We start from the raw sequence: 21,107 nt of genomic DNA on the forward strand, positions 1-21,107 counted from the left end.
ACTGTCAGGGGGTCCGTATAATCATCACACTTACAAAGGTGCTTCCTGAGGCTTCTGTTAAATCCCTCTGGCCACTCTAGGAAGTCCAGACCCTCTGAAGAGCAGGCATAAAAGGCCAATGTGACCAGCGAATGGCCCCTGGACCTCCCTGGAGCCACCACAAGGCTGTGGCTACAGGAAGCGAGATGTTTCCTGCTAGATTCAGCGACTTCTCTGCTCCTGCTCTTGCAGCTCTGCTCAAAGAGCCGGGCTGGCTTCCCTGCCCTTCTCCTAACATTCCCAACAGTGCCCAGAACGTCTCCACCTCCCCCTATGACTTCTTGTGCTTAGCTATACTGCTGGCTCTACTTACTTCACATATTGGTTATTATGCCTGAAAACAACACCTAGATGGTAGGTTTCACATTTTCTGCTTCCCCTCCAGACCTATTCTTCACCCCTCTCCACCCTGTGCAATGCCTCAGGGGGCGGAATCGAATCAACTACACCAACATTGGGTTTAGCCAATGGTGGGCACCAGCAAGAGATTAGAAGGCTAGAGAATGTTATTGGGCTATCTTCCCCCCAAAACTGCCAGATCACCATGGCTGCACCCCTCTATCAAGTACCCTTTCCATATAGCTACTCTCCCTGGCTACTGGAAACCACTCCATCCCTTGGCTCCTCTAGGCCAGGAGTGTGGCTTGCCCTGGGGTACAACACTATCTCTTGTTGGTGTCATTTATTACACATTTGTAAATATTCCCTTTATTAAACTTTCCTCAATTACCTTGTTCGAGTGTTCATTCTTTTACCCACAAGGCCAAAAGAAAAAATGTAGACAGTAATGAGGAAAAGAGGTGCATGGGACAGAAATACGGCCAAAGACTATCTTAGGCATCACCGTCTTTTCTTGCTCTTAAAGATTTATGCGTGTCTTTATCTTTTCCATATAAATGAAAACAGTAAAATTAACACTATTTCCTAATTGTGACCACATGCCACTAAAAGAGTTATGTTCTATCAAAACAGAGACTTAGGATTAAGATTCACTTCCTGTTTTTCTAGCAATAGGAAAGGTGACACAACTCAGAATTACAATACAGATAAAATTTCCTCCAGGAGGTACCCAAGGGAACCTCCAAGTATTATTCAATTCACTTGTTGCCTTTTACTATGTTTTCTCTCTACAAGACAACATCAAAAGCTTTCTCAACTGGACACAGGGATGCCATGATCAGATATGAGATCCGCTACAAGAAATTTATTAAGTGGGCATTCAAATCCCATTATCTCTGAATGATGTAATTTTTAAATATAATTAACAGTCAATTCAACATTACATCAATCACAACGTTGCTTTCAATCACTTAAAATGCAGCCAGGGAAGTGTCTATATTCTGCTATCTTAGCAGTTTACCATTAACAGCTCAGGTGATTATTGTCAGTGGGATGATTAAATCCCCCAGAACTGGGGAGGAACTCATCAAAATCTGGTTATATGCATGAGCGAGTGGTATCACCCACTGCAACTCTCATGGTGGACAATAGTTGAGGATCGCTATCCTGCCTTATCAAAAAATAGGCACATTTATTCCAACTTCGTACCATCCTCTCAAAGCCTTTCTTTCCCAACCACTGAAACCTGGCAGCACACACAGAAAACAATTTAACTCAAGCTATAATCACTCACCTGCAAGTCTGCATCAAATTCATGCTTCAGGTGTGCTTCTTCCGCAGCCTCCACCAGACGCTGAAAAGACAGAAAGCAACACGAAGGATTACAAGTGTGCCCGGACCCCATTTCAACAGCATGAGAAGGCTGAGTTTCCTCCAATGCCCCCAAATGTCAGATTCTATCGTGGCATGCTCATGGTGACTCACGCCTTCACTCCCATGAAACTGAAAATATTAACATCAGCGTCAAAATCTAGTTTTTGCCTTCATTATTCAACCATCACTCTTCCAACAAATATTTATTGTTCCATGGTATAAAGGCACACATGTTCTGCACTCATTTTTGTAACAAAGACACTGGCCCTCGAGGCCTGATATGGACTCCAACACCTACCTAGAAGAGTGCACTCCTTAGGCAGAGAAGGCCCTTAGTCAAGATTTATTGAGCTGAACTGACTTCAACTCTAAGTGGACTAACTTCCCTGATGCTTTGGAAAACACTACTTACTTTCACTGCCTGACTTATTCAAGGTCAACTCTTTCTGCACCCAGTTCTGGTATGTAATTATCAGGTGACAGTTATTTGAACTTTATGGTATATCAATGCCATTTTGACAATCTGAACCCCAATAAAAAAGTCACTGAAATTAAATCAATAAGCAGTACCCATAAAATACACAATTATTCTTCTTGGCCAACTAAATTCAACCAATTCATATTCTTGTAAAACAACTCAGTAGAGTTCCATTCAACAATTATTCAACAACCAAAACTGCTTTACTTTAATTTGACTTGGCCAATAAGTTATTTCCCACCATGAAAGTTTAGGCCAGAAGATTTTGCAGAAAACTCATTTAGTTAAATAACATTTCATTGAACTAAGAGCAAAACCTTTAGATACAAATAAAAATCCAACCATTTCTGGTTTTCCCATGGCTTATCTCACTGCCTTTAACTTGCTTTTTCTTGACATAGTACAAACCTGAATTTAAAAGACCATGTTCCAAAAAATGGTGACATTAGTATTAATGATCATTAGCATTAATGATCACAAATCCACAGACGAATGTTCCATGAATAATTATTAAATTGGACATAGAAATGAAGAGGCTGAATGTGTTTGGGTAACTTTGGTCTCCAGTATGGAGCACTAAAGCCCTCCCTCTGCATAGGAGCATACAAAGAAAGAGATAGGCCAGCCAGAGACAGTGCTGCCCGAAGACAGGAACCTGGGAGGGCTGGCAAATCTGGCTCCCCACACTCCCTTCAGATGGTCAGGAAGGGACTTCTCCTTCTCTGGTCAATCAAAGAACAGACCCCAGGAAACATGACAGAGCTGGAGACAGAAGACCCAGTTCTAAGTCTCTCCATGAGGCAACCCAATTATGAGATCTTGGGCAAGTGCTTCCCCTCTCTGGGCCTCGTTTCTTTATCCTATGCACAGGAAAAGGGGATCCCAGAGTAGTGGTTCTCAAAGTGTCTTCCCCCATTGGCAGCATCAGTTTCACCTGAGAGTTTGTTAGAAATGCACACTCCCAGGCTCCATCTCAGTCCTGCAGAATCAGAAGCTCTAGAGGCGGCCTGGCAATCTGTTTCCACAAGCTCTGCAGGGGATTCTGATGCCACAAGTGTTTGAGAACCACCGGCTAAAAGCACCACTTATCCTAGACCTTACCTCATCCCTGATGCCTTGCTTAATGAGCTCAACCCATCCTCCAAGGTTTCTCAACTCTCATTTATCTTTTTAAAACCTGTGTACATCTGTACTTTCACCACTAGACATAAAATACTTTATAGAAGAGAGGCATAAAATAGAGGGTGAGAAACAGAGAGAAAGAAAAAGGAGAGACGCAGTCTATGTAGATTGGCCATGTTGGCCCCAAGCTAACACTGGGTCAGCTGTCAATGGGCCATGGTCTTCTTGGAATCACCCCAGTCAATGAAGCTTGTCGGCCTCCTGGGATCACAAGATACAATTTATAAATGCATCGATGTGGACCCAGAGAGATGAGTGACAGGCAATGATATAACAAATCAATGTGTTCGTGAGGGCTTATTCTTTTAATCTTTGTAACGGATTTAAAACTTATATGCATGTATCATAAAATCAGTTGTGTGTATAAACATTATGCATGTCTGAACATTTACATTATCAAAAAGTCATGCATTTTGATTATGTATTTACTTAAACACAGAGAAGTTGTTTTTCATAATGTCTAAGCATTCTGAGAATCCAGAAAGGTCCATAAAATGTGCAAATGATCAAAAGAAAGGAAGAAACTAATTTCACAATGACCAAGACAATACTGGAAAAAAAAGTGAAGAATTGGAAATGCAAAAAAAATAAACACAAAAGCAGTGTAGGACCAACAAATAAGAGAACAAGATGGAAATGATAGGCAAATAGAAATTATGGAAGAGCATAGCATAAAATGTATTTCATATATAACATTTAATTTATACTTGTGTGTATGTGTGTTTATCATACACACCACAAAACATGTTCAAATATAACATAACATGAAATGTATTTCAACCACAAATATTGCAATTCAGATTAGCCAGAATACTGCTCTAGGTGTGGAGCAGTGAGTACATGAGAATCTGAACCCTGCTGGCCAGTTTTTATATTCATTTTCAAGTTAAAGTTGCTGTATGCCTTGTTAACTTAATTTATTTCACACACTGCTTGTTTCCACAAAGGTATTTCCCATCACGCTCACTGCAAAGCTTCAGGAAACAAGATTCAGAAAAAGATAGTCAACTAGTAGCTATGCATATAGTTGTTCCATGTGTAAAATGTAAGTACTCAGGACCAGAAAGAACTCTGAAAGGATATACACCCTTTATGCAATCAACCACGGGGTTGTCCCTGATGCCAATGCCAGGTTTACATTTTATGAGAGAATTCAGGGAGGAAACCCCAAGAATAGGCTCAGCTGTTATGCACAATAGTAATGACAAGCAGTACATCGAGAGCTACGTGCCTTTTGAAAAGAACAGAAGATAGTTGATCTTTCCTCTAAAACACTCTTATAAAGATAAATGAGTTAAAAAAAATAGTATCTAAGAAGAAAATTATGTGCCATAAATTTGCCTAAAACAGAGTCCTGAGGACAGAGGTTTCTACTGTTAATAAAATAAAAAATAAATTGAATTATCATTTTAAAAAATCAAGATGCCCTGGCCAGATAGCACAGTTGGTTACAGTGTTTTCCCGATACGCCAAGGTTGTGAGTTCAAGCCCCAGTCAAGGCACATATAAGAATCAACCAATTAATGCATAAATGGGTGGAACAACAAACCTCCCTCTCTCTCTCTCTCTCTCTCTTTTTTTCTCTCCCTTCCTCTCTCTCTAAAATCATTTAAAAAACACTTTTTTAAAAATCAAGACAACTCAACTTTCAACTCTGATGCTTGCCAGTAAAAAATAGCCTATAATGTTCTCTTTTCTGCACAAATATCCCTATCATCTAATTCAAATTAAGTATCTTTTAAAAATAAGTTTGATTATCACCTGCAGGTAATAAAAAACAATTTAAATGCGCTAACATTTTAGTTATTCTATAAAAAGCTGCCACTGAGCCTGAGGAAAACTGTTACTTTATTATATCTATTAGAAAGGCAGTGTGTTTTTAATAATAATAAGTTAATTTTCTCTTGTATGAATCCCTCTTTGGATCTGCAGATGGGATTATAGAATTGCGACTGTGGTTTTTAATTAAAACTGAACCCTGGAAATAAAAATGGCTTTGAAGACTAGTATTGAACACTGAGCTCTGAGGGAAGGAAAAACAGAAGTTATGTCTACAGGTTCCCTCCCCCCCTTTAATGTTAAATTCTCTCCTCTCTCTTTAATGCTGAAACATGTCCTTACTCTATAAAAATGATCATATACAGGAATATACACCCTGGAATTGGAACAAAGCACCTAAACCCAAAAACCCTGTAATTTATGAGTCAATGAACATTTCACTGACTTTTATATTTCTAAGTTACTCCTCCCTTTTAGTGAAATAAATACAAACAAAAGCTACCTTTATAAATAACAAATGCTAGAAGTCATGGACCCTGGATAGTATTTATAGTTATGGTGAAGCAAAATTGCCAAGGGGAGCAGAGCAGCAGGGATATTAAAGCATCTCATTTGAAATCGCATCTAATTTCTTGTTACAAGGACACCACGTTACCTCTACAACACTGCAGAATGCAGTCTCCCTTCTCCCCCCCAAACACTGAAATCAAGACGAAGGTTAATGTCACAGAGGTCAAGCTTTCTGTCATGGTCCAGCAGGGGGAAATAGGACACCGAGTCAAGGTAAGAATTGGATCAGAAGAAAATGGTTTTCTGTTCTGTTTGTATTTCATCTTTTTGTTCCTGGTCGTCGTGGCTTATGAGCAGAAAGGATGGGGAGAGATGTGCAGTGAGCGTAGGGAGGGAAAGGAAAATGGACTCACACAACCAAAGTGACTACTGCTGGGATCCTACTGATTCCATCAGGACGAGCGAATTGTGTACAAATGAGAAAATTTTAAATTAAAAATCCTTAAAGTTGAGGGGGGAGCTTCATTATGGACAAAACTCTTAAAGCAACACAAGTATTAAAACCAAAAGTAAGGTGTTTTTATTTCTCACGCTAAAGCAAAAAGGCGTCGGCTTGTAAATGCAGTTATAATGGAATATTAGAAGATTTCAAAGCACTTAATATGTTTAGTGGTTTTCATTTAATGTTTTGCAACAACACATTTAATACTCATACCCGGGTTTTTATTGTCATTTTTTTCCCTAGGATGAATGCACAATTGTTTCTCAAATACTGTTTAACTCAACTAAGGGGATTCTAAGAAAAATCTATAATCATTAACATGGATTTAAGCTGCAGTAATTATTAGCTTAGAGCTAGTTTTTGATTTTTTTTTTTTTTATTGGTTTCAGAGAGAGGAAGGGAGAGGGAGAGAGTAGAAACATCAATGATGAGAGAGTCATTGATCGGCTGCCTCCTGCACGCCCCCAACTGGGGATTAAGCCTGCAACCCAGGCATGTGCCCTGACCGGGAATCGAACCCCAATCTCCTGGATCCTAGGTCGACGCTCAACCGCTGAGCCACGCTGGTCGGGCTGGAGCTAGTTTTTGAATTGTCATTAATACCAAATCAATAAGAGCTAAATGTGTAGAAAAACAACCAAAATAATTGATTAAAGAGAAGTAAAAATTACCACCGCAACCACACCCAGCGTGGCACGTTCTTCTTTTCCTCACGCTAGATTTAGTGGCTTTTGTTGTAAGGACTAGAGTTGAATGGAAAGAGAGCTACAACCAGTGTGGACATGGGGCTGATGCTCTCCGAGGGCCGCGGTTCCCGGCGGGCCCGAACTCTGCGTGCTGACCGTCCGCAGAGGTAAGGCCCGAGGAAGCCCATATCCTCTCTAAAGGCACAGGTTTCAAACTCAGAGGATCTCAAAACCTGAATGAAAAATCTCCATCCTCACTAAACGCCAGCAGCACATCAAAAGTCTTCTCCGGGAATCTGGACAAAATGAGACTGATTTGTTCCCAGGACTAATTTCAAACATTCCTCTCTCATATGAAGGTCAGAAAACAATAGTTTAAGAACTATTAAGTTAAAAGACAAAACAGTATTATGTTCAAATTTACATGTTCATTCCTCTGTCACTGAGACCCCTTCCCTGTGCTCTGGAGAGAGTTTCTGTCACTCTGTAAGAGTGTGGATTAATCTTCGCTGCTTTTGTGGCCAGAGTTATTGGAAGACGATTTCCCAAAGTGTGGGACCTGTACCACCGTGAGCCACAAAACAACACGAGGTGGTTTACAGAAGGCCGAGGGACACGCATGAGGAAAGCAGCTATTTCACATGAAGGGGTAAATGACAAAGAATGCTGACAGTAGGCCAGGAAGCTTCCCAGCAGTGACACGGAGGCTGAGCCCTGTGGGAGAGTGAGGAGGTTTTTCCAGAAGGAAAGACGCAGAAAGATCGGTCCAGTCTATAGAAACATTGTAAACAAGGTTTTGGAGGCAAGAAAAAGTTCTGGGAACAGCTGGATCTCAGAGTCCTACCTGGAGTCCACATCATTGACTGGGTGACCATCAGGCAATTAACCAGGGCAAAAGGAATAATCTAGAGAGATGGACACGATTAGACAAGAAGAAATCCAAGGCACTTTCCCTCCCACCCTGAAACGCTAAACTGTCGACATCTGAGAGCTTGAGGATCTTCAGTAATCCTTACTGATACAAATGTTTTTACTTTTCAATTCCACTCGAAATGGCACATATAATTCACCAACCATCAAGATGATCATTTCTTCAGATAAAAACAGCTTTTAAGGAGCCTTCATTATTTCTTTGTTCCTTCAGAAGAAACAAGCTTTGCTGCACACGAATGGACATTTTGTATAAAATGACCTTCTGCCTGAAAGCTGCAAAGACTGCTTCTGCTTTAAAAAAGGCAAACATTGCACAGTGGATAATAAAAGCTAATCTGCGAAGTTCCCAGAGCAAACGCATCTCGTGTGTGCGTGTGCGTGCGAAGCGACACCAGGCTTTGTCAAGACAAAAATAAGCCCGGAGTCTACATCAGAAGAGACGATCACAATCGATAACAAATTATCTTTGTTTCCTCAGGAGATATCTGTTATCAAATTGAGGCTGATTAAATTAATACCTGTTATCAACAGGAATGGCCTATTTCCAAACGAAAGCCATCTCGCTCTACATCTAAGGCTGCATTCGCCAAAGTGCAACATTTGCAAAGCTGCTGAAGATGGAAACAGCCGAACTTTGCTCAAATGGCTGCCCAAGGGCTAAGGCAGCTGGGGAGGAGACAGGAAGAGAAGTCAACCTTGTATGTCAGCCCAAGTGATTTTTGCCAGTGAGCCAGCATTTTAAAAATGGTCTTCTGCTTGGTAACCCTCTGGGAATGGTTGAGAGCTGATTACCAAAATCAAGGCTATGTAACCGTAAACCTTAGAAAGCCCACTCAGGGCCCTTCAGTTCTCACATGGCTGAACTAGTTCCTTTGTGGGAGATAGAACTGTCATTAATTTCCCAAGGGGACAGTCCAGGGTGAACAGGACTACGACATCATGTCAGTTGGAGGGTAGATGTTTGTTTTACACGCTGGAAACCATCTACCACTGAGGGCTCTGATAGCAGTGGATAAAATTCTGTTCCAGCCCTTAATTACATCCCTCCCAGGACCTACTCAAGGTTTTGAAGGGAACCCGGAATGGTAGAGCTTTGAAGGCACTGTCCAACTAGCTAAAGAACATGGGAGCATCTGCCAAAAAAAAGATAGGCCGCACGAGATGAGGCACAGCCAAGTTAAGAAGGTGATAGTCTCAGTGACAAAGTCTGACCTACAGACAGTTTCCATTCCTGGTGGTAGCAACACAGTTCCATCACTTTTGTTCAATTTACTTTAACAAGTATTTGTTGAGAAACTATTAAGTAACCAGAACAATAACAAGAACTGAGTGGGCCACCAAGAAATTGATGACTTCGCCTCGGCCCTCAGGAAGCTTTTGGTCTTTCGAGAATTATGGCCCCATAGAACCAGACCAGTCCCAGAGTCTGAGGACAAGGGTCACGAAGCCATCCGACTCACTAGCTGCTCCACTCCAGGAAAATCTTCTCTTCTCTGAGCCTAGATTGTCTCATCTGATGAATTAAAAGTATCATCTTTGGTTGATGCTCCTGTGTGTGAATTTGATGAACATACACACAAAACATTTCCTCCGGGATTCCACACAAGTGTGAGATATTATTATGATGGGGCCGGGAAGAGACAGCATTTTCAGGCACAGCACAGCTTGACTGGAACAGGAAACCTGACAGAGTCTGTGCCTCCCACACTTGGCTCTCATGTGGGGAGAACTTGGAAGAACTCCTCAAGTTCACAGTTACAGGGAGGTTATGTGAAAGTTAATTCTGCTGCCAAGGAAAGGGCTCCAAGCCGTGTGTTCTCAAACACGAGGCTGAGCACCTGCTCCGTAAGGACTGGCTTGCGGAATCCACCACTCTCTTTCTCAGTTTCAGCAGCAAAATCTGTGATCAGTGAGGCTGAAAATGGACTGAGGCAAAGGCCTGTATCGCAGGTTTGACTGATGTCCTCAGAATGGCACAAACACAGAAAGGAAGCTATTTGCCAACACAAGCTCCTTTGATGGATGGCACTGTGAGACGGCGAGTGTGGCAGGATGGCTAGTGTGGCAGGACAGCGAGTGTGGCAGGACGGCGAGTGCGGCAGGACGGCGAGTGCGGCAGGACGGCGAGTGCGGCAGGACGGCGAGTGCGGCAGGACGGCGAGTGTGGCAGGACGATGAGTGTGGCAGGACGGCGAGTGTGGCAGGATGATGAGTGTGGCAGGACGGCGAGTATGGCAGGACGGCGAGTGTGGCAGGATGGTAGGTCTGGCAGGCAGCTCCCAGCCCCTGGGCCCAACCATGGCCAGGAAAGGGAAAATTACCTTTCTAATTGATCATGGAAAAATGAGAAACAATTTCCATGTCCATTCAGACCTGACTTCCTCAAGATGGATTTTTATGTAAACCTGATGCAGGGAAAACACCATTTCCTTTTTTTCTTCCCTCCTCTCCATCCGTCGATGCTGACCAAGCAACTTCAGCTTGGGAGGGAACACACCTTGTTGGGTCAGAGAGCAGGCCCTGGGGTTAGACAAGCTGACTGAACCCTGGCTCCAGCTACTTAACGAGAATGCTCTGGGCAAAAGTTCTTAATACACAGTAAATGTCCATTAGTGCTAGCTCTCGTTATTGCCGATGATGATGACACTGGTGGTGATGATGATGAAGCATGTGAGAAGAATTCTGCTAGAGGCTTGGGCCAGGAAGACAACCAATGGTCCATAGTTCAGCTGGGAGCGGAAGAAATTAGACAATGTGGCATGACCTATACTAGGAGGTGACATAAGGCAAGAAAAGCAAACTGGGTCTCGCACTTCCTATCTTAATGCCAACTGTTCCATGTGCTTCAGTCAATTAACCCAGGTAATCCTCACAACCGCCCTATAAAGTCAAGCACAGCTATCATCGCAACGTATACATGGGGAAACCAAAGGGCAGAGAGGTTCAAGAGTCATGAAAACTCAAAGCAAGGGGCCAACGCCTCTGCCAGGACATGGGGCACCGGCATAGGGACGGTTTCATAAAGGCTGTGACAGTGCCTGAGGTATAGGATGAGCGGAAGTCAGCCAAGTGGCCCAGAGAAATGATGGAAGAATGAACAGTGAAGGCTCCAAGGCAGGAGTCTCATGCGTCTAGAGAGTGGCAATGGGGACAGTCAGTGGTGTTGGGGAAAAGGGTGCAAAAAAGCAGGCAAGTGAGGTTCAGGTGAGCAAGGGCAATGAGCACAATGGGGGGGGTAAAGAGGTCTGGTTGGGCATAAAAGCAACATGATCAGTTCTGAAATTTAAGTCATCTTTAAATTAATCTGGTAGCTGTGTTGAAAAATAAATTAGAAGGTGATGGACCTGAAACAGAGAGACTGTAGCAGGGAAACCACTTGCTTTAATGTCACTTATTCCACAAATATCTCAATCCATCAGCAAGTCCTGTAGGTTCTCCCTACAAAATAGGCCCATGTTTTACCACTTTTATCATGACCTCCCCTGGTAAAACCCTAATCAAAGCCGCAGCTTATCTTCTTCCTGGAAACCCCAGCCTCCTAACAGGTCTCCAGCTTCTTCTCCGTGACTTACAGTCAATTCTTTACACAGTTGCCAGACAGAGCCTTTTAAGAATGATTCTGATGACATCTTTCCCTGTTGAAACCCTCCAGTCACTTCCCATTCATCATGACCATGACCTACAGGCCCTTCATGATCTGACCCTGCATCCTCAGCTCCACCTCCTCCCCTACTGGCCCCAGACTCCCAGCCATCTTTCTGACCCCAGGCCACCACATTCTTGTCTCTGTTACTCTTGCTGTTCTCTTGCCTAGAATGTTCTTTTCCTAGATCCTCAGGTGTCTGCCTCCTCATCATTCTGCCACTCAAAGACTCCTCCTTAGAGATACGTCGAATCCCCACCCCCAACTCCAATGAAATGGTGACTCGACTCATGCTAAAACAGTATGGAGAATATGGCCAATGCTCAAAATACAGCTCTGGGTCAAATTAAATATCTATTAATCCTATTGTGTGTGTTCCAGGGACTGTATTTGGCTGGGAATATAAAGTTTATAAGACACAGCTGCTTCCTTTAAGGACGTTACAGTCTAGGGCAGGAATGAGACAAATAGGCCACCACAACTCAATGTGACAAAGATTTCAATAGGAGAAAGCAAGAGATGCTATGGACATCCACCGAGGGATCAATTAGACCAGGCTTAGGGGTACAAAGGAGGCTTCTCGACTATGTTGAGACCTGAATGGCAAGAGCTAGCTCAGAAAACAAAGGAAGGACATTTCAGGATGCCAGTGACAGGTCCTAAGGCAACAGAGAACATGATACATCCGGGCAATTACAGGTATTTCAGTGTATGGGAGTATATAGAGGAGGGATTGATTGCATGGGGGTGGAGGTAGCAAGAAGGAAGGCCAGGAAGTTTTAAGCAGCTTAATATTACTGAAGTTATCTAGACCTTTTAAATTATCAAAAGGTGATCCAAGGCAATAAAGAGAAGACTGTAGAGAAGGCAAGCTGAAGCTATTTAGGAAAGAGGATCTGCAAGACTCAGAGGCAAACAGGGCTGAGGCAGAGTAGCGGTCATTAGCTTTGGTGCTATTAGCCACTACTCAGTACTGCCCCAGGAGATATCCATGGTCAGAGAGGGAGCTGGAGTTCAGGAGAACATGTGAGAAAAGAAGGGCAGGCGGGAGCTGCAAAATATCCCAGTAAGACTGAGTAACACGGTGACAGAAAATGTGGTGACTAAGGGTGTGTTTTGGGTGGAGGCTGTTGATCCTCGGCACCACCTACAATGTCCCTCCTATGGCAGGGCTGGAAGCCTGAGGACTACATGGTCCAGAGCTCCCTGCCAGCAGGGCTTCAGGCTAGATTCCTGAGAGATGTGAAGGCAAGAGAAGGAGACGCTGATACTCTTCAGCTGAAGCAACGGGCAAGTAACGTGGGCATCTGCAGATGGCAGACATCGTTAGCCAGCGCCATCCAGATGCCCTCCTGAGAATTACCCTCTGGGCCTGCAGACAGCTGAGGCCACTGGTGGTGGCTCCCTGTGACCAGGGCACTTCCTGAGCCTATGATCTTGGGCAGCAGCTCCCCTGACTCTTGTGCCCCCAGTTCTTCTATCAAGTAACCTTTTAATTCTCTACATTAAATCCCTGCCTACTTGGTATACTATAGGGTTTTGTGGTTTTCTCATCACACCTGACTGGGTGAGCCAGAGGGTGACTGTGTAAGGCCATTTCAGAGCAGAGGTAGGGGCAGAGTGCAGAGAGCAGAGAAGTGGGAGTGAGGGAAGTTTGGGAAAATAAATCTAAACTCCTATATCAAAAAACTCAGAAGAGAGGGACAGAGGGAGGGAGAAAGGGAGGGAGGGAGGAATGGAGGAAGGAGAGATTTGGGCCATGGCAGGAAGGGAATGCAGAGTGAAGAAAGCTTTAAGATGAAAACATATCCTTTAACAAAAGCAGTAATAAGAACTGTTCTGGGAAGCTGCCTGCAGATCCAGCTCAGGACAGCCCTAGGGTCCTTCCCAGGAGCTAGAAAGCCAGTGGGCTCAGGTCTCTAATTCAAAGGGCCTTAAAGTTGGACTCTCCACATTATCTCTGAAAGAGATTACACATATAACCACAGAGAAACCATAGCACTGGAAGGAAAACTTGCTTAAAGATGCATCCCTTTCCTGAACCATGTGACGGCCCATGCCGCACGATCATTTCTCTTACAGTATCTTTAATTTTCCCGGAAAGAGCTCAATTATATTGTGTAGGCACTCTTTAGTGAAAAGCAGCAATTTTTAATGTAAATATTTAAAATATGTCACAATTGTCAACTATGTTTTGTCATTTCTTCATTTCATAACATACTGGGATCCTTGAAAAACAAAAAATTCAAATGGCCTGGGTCACGCATAACTTTTGAAGGGCTCTGAGAAATAGGACCAAGCTGGCTTTTACTCCTCTTAGGCAGCGATTCTGAACTTTTTCCATCTCATGACACACATAAACCAATCACTAAAATTCTGTGGCACACTAAAAGATATATTTTTTGCCGATATGACCAAAAAATGGGCATAATTTTGATCCACTCACACCAAATGGCTATTGTGTTGGCTGTTGTAGTTTTTATAGGACAATCTAAGGGAAAGAGGCCAGTGGTCCCGACTAGACAGTCAGGTGCCGCATGTTTTAAACATTCTTGTGGCAGACCAGTGTACAGTGGCATACAGCTTGAAAATCGCTGGGCTAAGGTAAAGTCAAGCAAACACATGTACTTGGTGTGAAGCTTATTTCAAATGAAACCAAGGAGGAATAATAAAAAATAAGACTGTCTCCAGAATCTCGGTCCCCACAGTTTACCCAGGTCCCTTGTCCAACGTCCTCAGAACAGGCCCTCTTCTCGCAGTGTAGGAATAAAATCCTGAAGCCAGCACCTCTGAACCTCACTGACACGCTCACGAGAAATGACAGCTTCCACTCGAAACGTGGGGTGGGGAGGGAACCAGCGCCCGTGAACTGTGCCATGTGCATGAGCTCGTGAGTCCGCAGGTTGCTGCGCAGCCCGAGGGGCTGGCCCTGAGTTACAAGTGTGCCTTAAACTCATTTTTTATTTTTCTCTTCTATTTCTTACATTTCTTCCCTTGCATTCAAGACATGCCATTTTCACCCTCTGGAACCAGACTTAACATTTTTAAATTTCCGAGGAAGAGAAGCTAGCTTAAAGGATAAACTGCCTGCCCCTTTTTAATGCCCAGGTAATGAACTGAAATTACACAGGTTTGAATTGTGAAGGAAAGTTATTCACAGACTTTATTCTGTCAGCCTCCACTCTTTCTCCTCTGTCAACTCTTAATTAGAACTTTATTTCAAAATGACAATGAAATAAGCAGATATATGAGCACATGCTAGTGGTAAAAGACTTGAGGATTATTTTTAATGAAGTAAAGACAGAGCTAATGAAAGCCTAAATCCATTTTGCATAAAAGTAAACTAAGAGTAAAAACGTAACTCCCCTAGGTCCCTACACAGTGTCTCATGGTGCGCCAGGCCTGCTCTCACCGCCCGTGCCTGCGGTGTGCACCCCTGTGCCCCCCGATGCTCTTACAGGACCAAACACCACAGTCCTCATTTCAGCACAGCCGCCGACACCCCTCGCTCCCCTGTCTGCCAACACCCGCACCCTCCTTTTACTGTGAAACAGACTCAGAGAAGTAGTAAATTATAGAAAACTGCCATTTGGTGAATCAAAAGCAGTTGAATATCAGCAATGCTACATAGTTTGAGCAAATTCATAAAATATATTTGGACTTCGATGGATTTTAAATTCCCTTTAATATTCCAAAGGAGCTAAATGAGTCTGAGCAAATTAAACGTCTTAGGAAGATGAAGAAGATGGGAATGGACATGACCAAGGCCCTTCCCATGCCAGGAAGTTTACAAAGGTCTGTCCGTTTCAGCGGTATATAAGCCCTTGCAGAGCCACCAGGTCCCCACTGCACGGATGAGAGTCTCAAAGTGACCCAGCAACTGACTTATGGGGTTAAGAATGGAACTCAGGACGTTGTCACTTGGTTAAATTGTTATGAAGACTCAAACCACAGATGCCAGCATGGATGTGCTCTGGAGTGACACAGGCCCTTGAAACCACAGCCACTAGCAGCTGCCTCAACTAGTCCTTAAGTCAAGATACTTAAATCCAACATGCAAATAAACTGAGGCTGTGCTGTCTTTTTTTTTTTTTTTTTAATGTATCTTTATTGATTTCAGAGAAAGGAAAGGAGAGGGAGAGAGAGACAGAAACAGCAATAATGAGAGTCATTGATCAGCTGCCTCCTGCACGCCCCCTGCTGGGGATCGAGCCCGCAACCCGGGCATGTGCCCTGACCGGGAATCAAACCACGATCTTCTGGGTCCTAGGTTGACGCTCAACCCCTGAGCCATGCCCGGCCAGGCGAGGCTGTGCTGTCTTGATCGAAGCCTGCAAATCATGAGTACTATGCTTTAAAACTTTAAAGCCACGTGTAAATTGAGGGGCAAAGGGCTGGACTGGAGGAAACTATGCATTCTAGTATCTTTCACACTGCGTGGGAAAGCATGCCAAGGGAAAAGCAGACTGATGTTCTGGTCACAACTTTCCATTCACCTGCCAAAGGAAAAGCAGACTGATGCTCTGGTCACAACTTTCTTCCTGTCCTAAAGGCATGGATGAAAATCTACCTTTGAAGAAAATGAAAACAATCTGAAGGCTGATGATTGTCTAGTATCTCTCACTGCCAAGCCGTCCTCCCTATCGGGCTGGAAAACCACTTACAGAACGTCCTGTCTCCATCTCCATGGCGACAGGAGGTTGGCACAAGAATCAAGACACCAAACGTTTACTTGTGATGTGCTGGGAGAGGCGGCAGCCTTATGTGTTCTGACAGCAGCTCCTCAGCAGCATCCTTTAGGTCAAGTCCCACTCTAGCCCCAGGAGGAGCCAAGCACAGCCAACTCAGCAGCAACAGAGCACATCAGCAGGGACACAGACAGCAAGCGAGGGAAGAAATGCGTTAGATCACATCAGGTAAACAAGGCGACATGGTAGATAGTGAAAAGGACCCGCATGTTTGGGCGCTCAGGAAAGGGATCCCTGCATCTAAAAACTAGAAGGAGCCCGGAGGTTATCTGGAAGAAGAGCTTTCTGGCAAGAACAAGTACAAAGGCCCTGAGGTGCTGGCTACTAGAACCAAACACAGGTCTCCAGACAATACCTGAAGCCCTTGGTCCAGGTATACGATGAGAGTTCAGAATTATTTGGATTTTAGAAAGGTAAAATGAAGCCTGTATCACATATTTATTACAAAGCATCCCCAGTGAGGGCTAGGGCAGCACCCCATAATCAAATATTAATACTTCTGTAGTAAGACATGTGATTATTCAGTTAATTAAAATGACTGTTATACGTATGAACAGGTCAGTTTAGGTCAGGCTTTTTAACCAAATGAGTTATGAAAAAAATTTTCAATTTTTGGAGCTTTCTAGGTTTCAAAATTACAGAATGGGCTTTTGAACCTACTGGGGCTTGAAAAAATTTTAATTGATAGAAGTTTCTCAATTTTATGTTTGTTGGCCACAAAGTTTTCTCAGCTCTTTGGCTTAGCTACCACCTGGGCCAGTGAATCACGAAATTAAATGAGTAACAACAGGTCAAATAACTGGCAAGTGATGAGGGGGCACACACCTGATGAGCACCAATGACCACATCACGGGGACACGTGCACCACCCGGGACACCTACTAAAATCATCGAAGTGTACACGGAAAATGGTGACTTGTATTGGATGTTATATGCCAATAAAGTTGTCAGAAAAAATATCAATGGGAGAAACTCAGAAATGTGAATTAACGGACCAGTTTTCAATTGCAGAAACTCACTTATGAATAACGTGGTCCTATTTTCCCACAGTAAAAGTATTCCGAGTACTGTAAAGTGATACAGCCGCTTTGGGAAACAATCAGGCACTTCCTCAAAAGGTTAAGCATGTGAACTAGTAAGTTCACTCCTAGGTATACATGCAAAAAATGAAAACCTGCGCCCGCACAGAAACTTATACGCAAATGTCCGTAGCTGTGTTAGTCATAAGAGCCCAAAAGTGGAAACCACCCAAATGTCCATCAACTGACGAATGGATAAACAAAACATAGCACATCCATACAATGGAGCATTATTTGGCAATAAAAAGGAACGAAGTACTGACACATGCTGCCCCATGGGTGAAGCTTGAGGACATTATATTAAGTGAAAGCAGTCACAAAAGACCACATACTGTATGATTTTGTGTATATGAAACAACCAAAAGAGGCAAAGCCATGAAAACAGAAAGTAGATGAGTAAATGTCCAGGGCTGGGAAGAGGGATAAGATTGGGGGGTAATGGCTAAAATAATGGGTTTCTTTTTGGGGTGATGAAAATATTCTAAGATTAACTGTCATGATGGTTGTACAACTGTAAATACACTAAAAAACACTGAGTGTATACTTCAAGGGCGTAAATTATATTTCAATAAAACGGTTACCCCAAAAAAGTGTCTTCGTTATATGAGGATGAAATTAAATATGTATCAGTGTCTCCTGTTCCTAAAGTGTACAGTGACTCCGCAGTGCCAACTCAGCAAGTGCAGCCTGTCTTCATGGAGTGTGACCTGGTGACCACCAATCACCATCAACAGAGGGAAGTTCTCATCTCCCAACTGTGAGCTGGCAAGGTCTGTGCAGCAATTTAAATCTGCTTTAAAGACTGACTCACTTTGTTCTTAATTAGGATCTCTGATGTGCCTTTAGCACAACCCATTTCAGATTAACTAGCGGAATTATTGTCATTTGCAATACTGTGATGAGAAACACTAAATAAATATGGTTGAGGTAAATGTAAGTTAAATATATTAAAATAATCCTTAGAAGTGTGTTGTACTGTGAACATTCAACTACTGAAGTCCAGGAATTATGACTCGGATGGCATCTAGCAGAACTTGAGGTCAGTCCGGAGCTAACATACAAATAGTGCTAATTAAAAGTTCTCTCACTCTCGAAGATTGCACAAAATAGGAAAAGAGACAAATATGTAATCAAATAACCACTGTTACATTATGACTGTTAGGTCGCTCAGGTGTGGCAACTTTAAATAAGCACTCAATTAATAACTGTAAATAAAATAAGTCAAAAGAAGAATACAAAATCTTGCTCCTTAAACAGTTTCCCTCATTTACCACTATGTCTTTAAGCAAAGCAACTGATGCTGTTTAATAAATCATAGTTTTTAACCTGTAGATACTCAATGAAAACCATCAACAGTGCACCCCACTTTGCTGATAACTAATACTATAAGCAACAGCCAGACAGCACAGCGGATGGTGAATCACAGGACAGACCAATACCAGAGGTCATGGTGGGCAGGTATTTAAACCATGCAGATGGTAGGGAATGTCTTACAAGGTCAGGGTCAAGAAAAGAGCAAAAGAGTGCTACAAAGTCCAAAGGGGCCAGTGGGAACATAACCCAGGACACTGCGAAAACCACGATGCTGCGGCGCGATCCTGGCCCAGTTAAGGCAAGTGTACATGGGAAGAGAAGCTGGCAAGGTTCACCTAAAAATGAGCTACTACAAAACTAAGATGAGCTCTTGTAGGCCCTGAGCCAACAGGCAGAGTTTACGGTCAAGGCTCTAGTCTTAACCCTCTGGGACGGTGTTTTGACTCTACTTGGATGAGTTGCACCCCTAGGACCCCTGCACTCCCTTTAAGTAGGAACATTTGACAGCTGCTTCTTGGGATCAGGTGATGGGTGGCCAGAACTAGACTCTTCAGCTTCCCTTTCTCTAAAAGGCTGGCTCTCAGAGAGGCCACTCAGGGCTGGAAACAACGTCCCTGAGGACAATACAGTGAGAGCACCTCAAACAAGGAAGGGGCGCTTGAGTACTGATGGCCAGAGAATCCCAGAGCCCACACGGGGCTGGGAGCAGGGCTGATTCACAGGCATTCACCCTTTGGTAATTTGCCTTTAAAGAAATATCTTCCTTGCCAGGCCGGGCGTGGCTCAGCAGTTGAGCATCGACCTAGGATCCAGGAGATCGAGGTTCAATTCCCAGTCAGGGCACATGCCCGGGTTGCGGGCTCAATCCCCAGTCAGGGGCCTGCAGGAGGCATCAGATCAATGACTCTCTCATCACTGATGTTTCTCTCTCTCTCCCTCTCCCTGCCTCTCTCTGAAATGAATAAAGATATATTTTAAAAATAAAATAAACAAACGTCTTCCTTGGTAGGGGATCAAATAGGCAAGTGCATTGAGCAAAATTTAATGGGGGAAACACCTACTGACTCTCAGCGATCTGAGCGGACAGCTGCTGGAGAAAAGTATTAGGGAAGGTGAGTTGGTGCTGAGAGAATGAGACCTGGCAGCTTATCACATGTGAACAGGAGGGGATGGATGACTTCTAAGTGAATAACCATTTTATCATCCCAAACAACTTCCACCTGGCAGGTGCCTGGAGTCCAGCCACGACAGTGACTTGCAAAATAGTTTGCTTTTTGTCTCCCGTTTTCTTTGCTCTCTGCTTTGTGTCTGCAGTGCCCTTCCGTTCTTCAGGGTGGTTTTCTCTTTGCCAGCATTGTAGCCTCTTGTAAGAATCTTAACCATAATTGTAAGATCATTTGAGATAATACAAGTTAAACCAGCAGCTGCCTTTTTCTCATCAAGGGACATCTGGGAAAAGGAGGGAAGTTAAGAAAAGCTGAGTCCAAAATCCAGGGACCATGCCTATTGAATATTTCAGCTGGTGGTTGCCAAGGTGAAATGCATAGGCCCTTCTCAAAGATTTCTCCCCTAGTTTTTCAGTTGTATCAAGAGCCTTACTCTAGTTTATGGGCAAAGTGCCTAAATCATTTCAAAAAAAATAATCTAGTACATATGTGGAGCTGGCACATCTCCTGTGAATCCAATTTAAGCCCCTAATCTTTGCATCCTAATGGGTTGAAACATTTTCTGTCGAGGGGAAAAATGTATTTTACATTTGCTTTCCAAGTCTCAGAGAAAACTATTTTCTAGCCCTGGGGTGATTAATCCTCAGAAGGAAAGCCTAACTCCTCTTACATTTCGAGAGGTCATCTAGATAGAGTGCAGAGTAGTGAGAGAAGTAGGGCCCACACTATAATCATTCACACTGCGTGTTACCCAAACCAGCAACAAGCAGTTGTGTCTTCTCCGTAGGGGGTGCCTCTGGCTGGACTCGGGCTGCCCCTGCCCAGTAAGCTCCCATTCCTCCTTCAACACCCCCATCAAACATCCCCTGTTCTACTAAACCTTTGTTGAACACTCCAAAGCAAAATAAATGACTCCTTACTCTGGGGTCCCAGGCCCCTTTCACTGGAATATTTGACAAATCGGTATTGAACTAAGCGCTCCACTTCACCTGTACTGTATTGTAAACATCAGCCACAGAGCTGACCCTCCCCTCCTTCTATCCCTGGATACCTTGAACTTGTCCACAGCTGTCTGTTCAGGGCACAGGGAAGGACCCATATATGGTGGTGCTCCATCAGCGGCTGATCAGCAGTGAATGACCCTTCCCATCCTTAAAAGGCCTGTCCCTCTTTTATTAGGCTGAACTCTGAAATAGTAGACTGTCTATCCAACCCCTGGCACATAGTAATTACTCACTAAATATGGGCTAAGTGGATGAGTGGGTGAGTGAACGAATGAGTGAAAAAATAAAAGCAAACAGTGTCCAGTCTCCATTGAACACATCTGTTGAGTTAC

At 43.5% G+C, this 21,107-nt stretch overlaps 1 protein-coding gene across 2 annotated transcripts in view; it reads right to left on the reverse strand.

The window, feature by feature from the left end:
- CACNA2D3 (calcium voltage-gated channel auxiliary subunit alpha2delta 3) overlaps positions 1 to 21,107 on the reverse strand; it is a 768,096-nt gene that overhangs the window by 539,265 nt on the left and 207,724 nt on the right. For both annotated transcript variants that reach the window (XM_081159441.1, XM_081159440.1), the window contains exon 4: positions 1,673 to 1,732. In XM_081159441.1, coding sequence (XP_081015567.1) covers positions 1,673 to 1,732 — 60 coding nt within the window. The remainder of the gene's footprint in view (positions 1 to 1,672; positions 1,733 to 21,107) is intronic.

Source organism: Miniopterus schreibersii, assembly GCF_964146895.1.
Source record: "Miniopterus schreibersii genome assembly, chromosome: 15".
NCBI classification, from domain to species: Eukaryota; Metazoa; Chordata; class Mammalia; order Chiroptera; family Miniopteridae; genus Miniopterus; species Miniopterus schreibersii.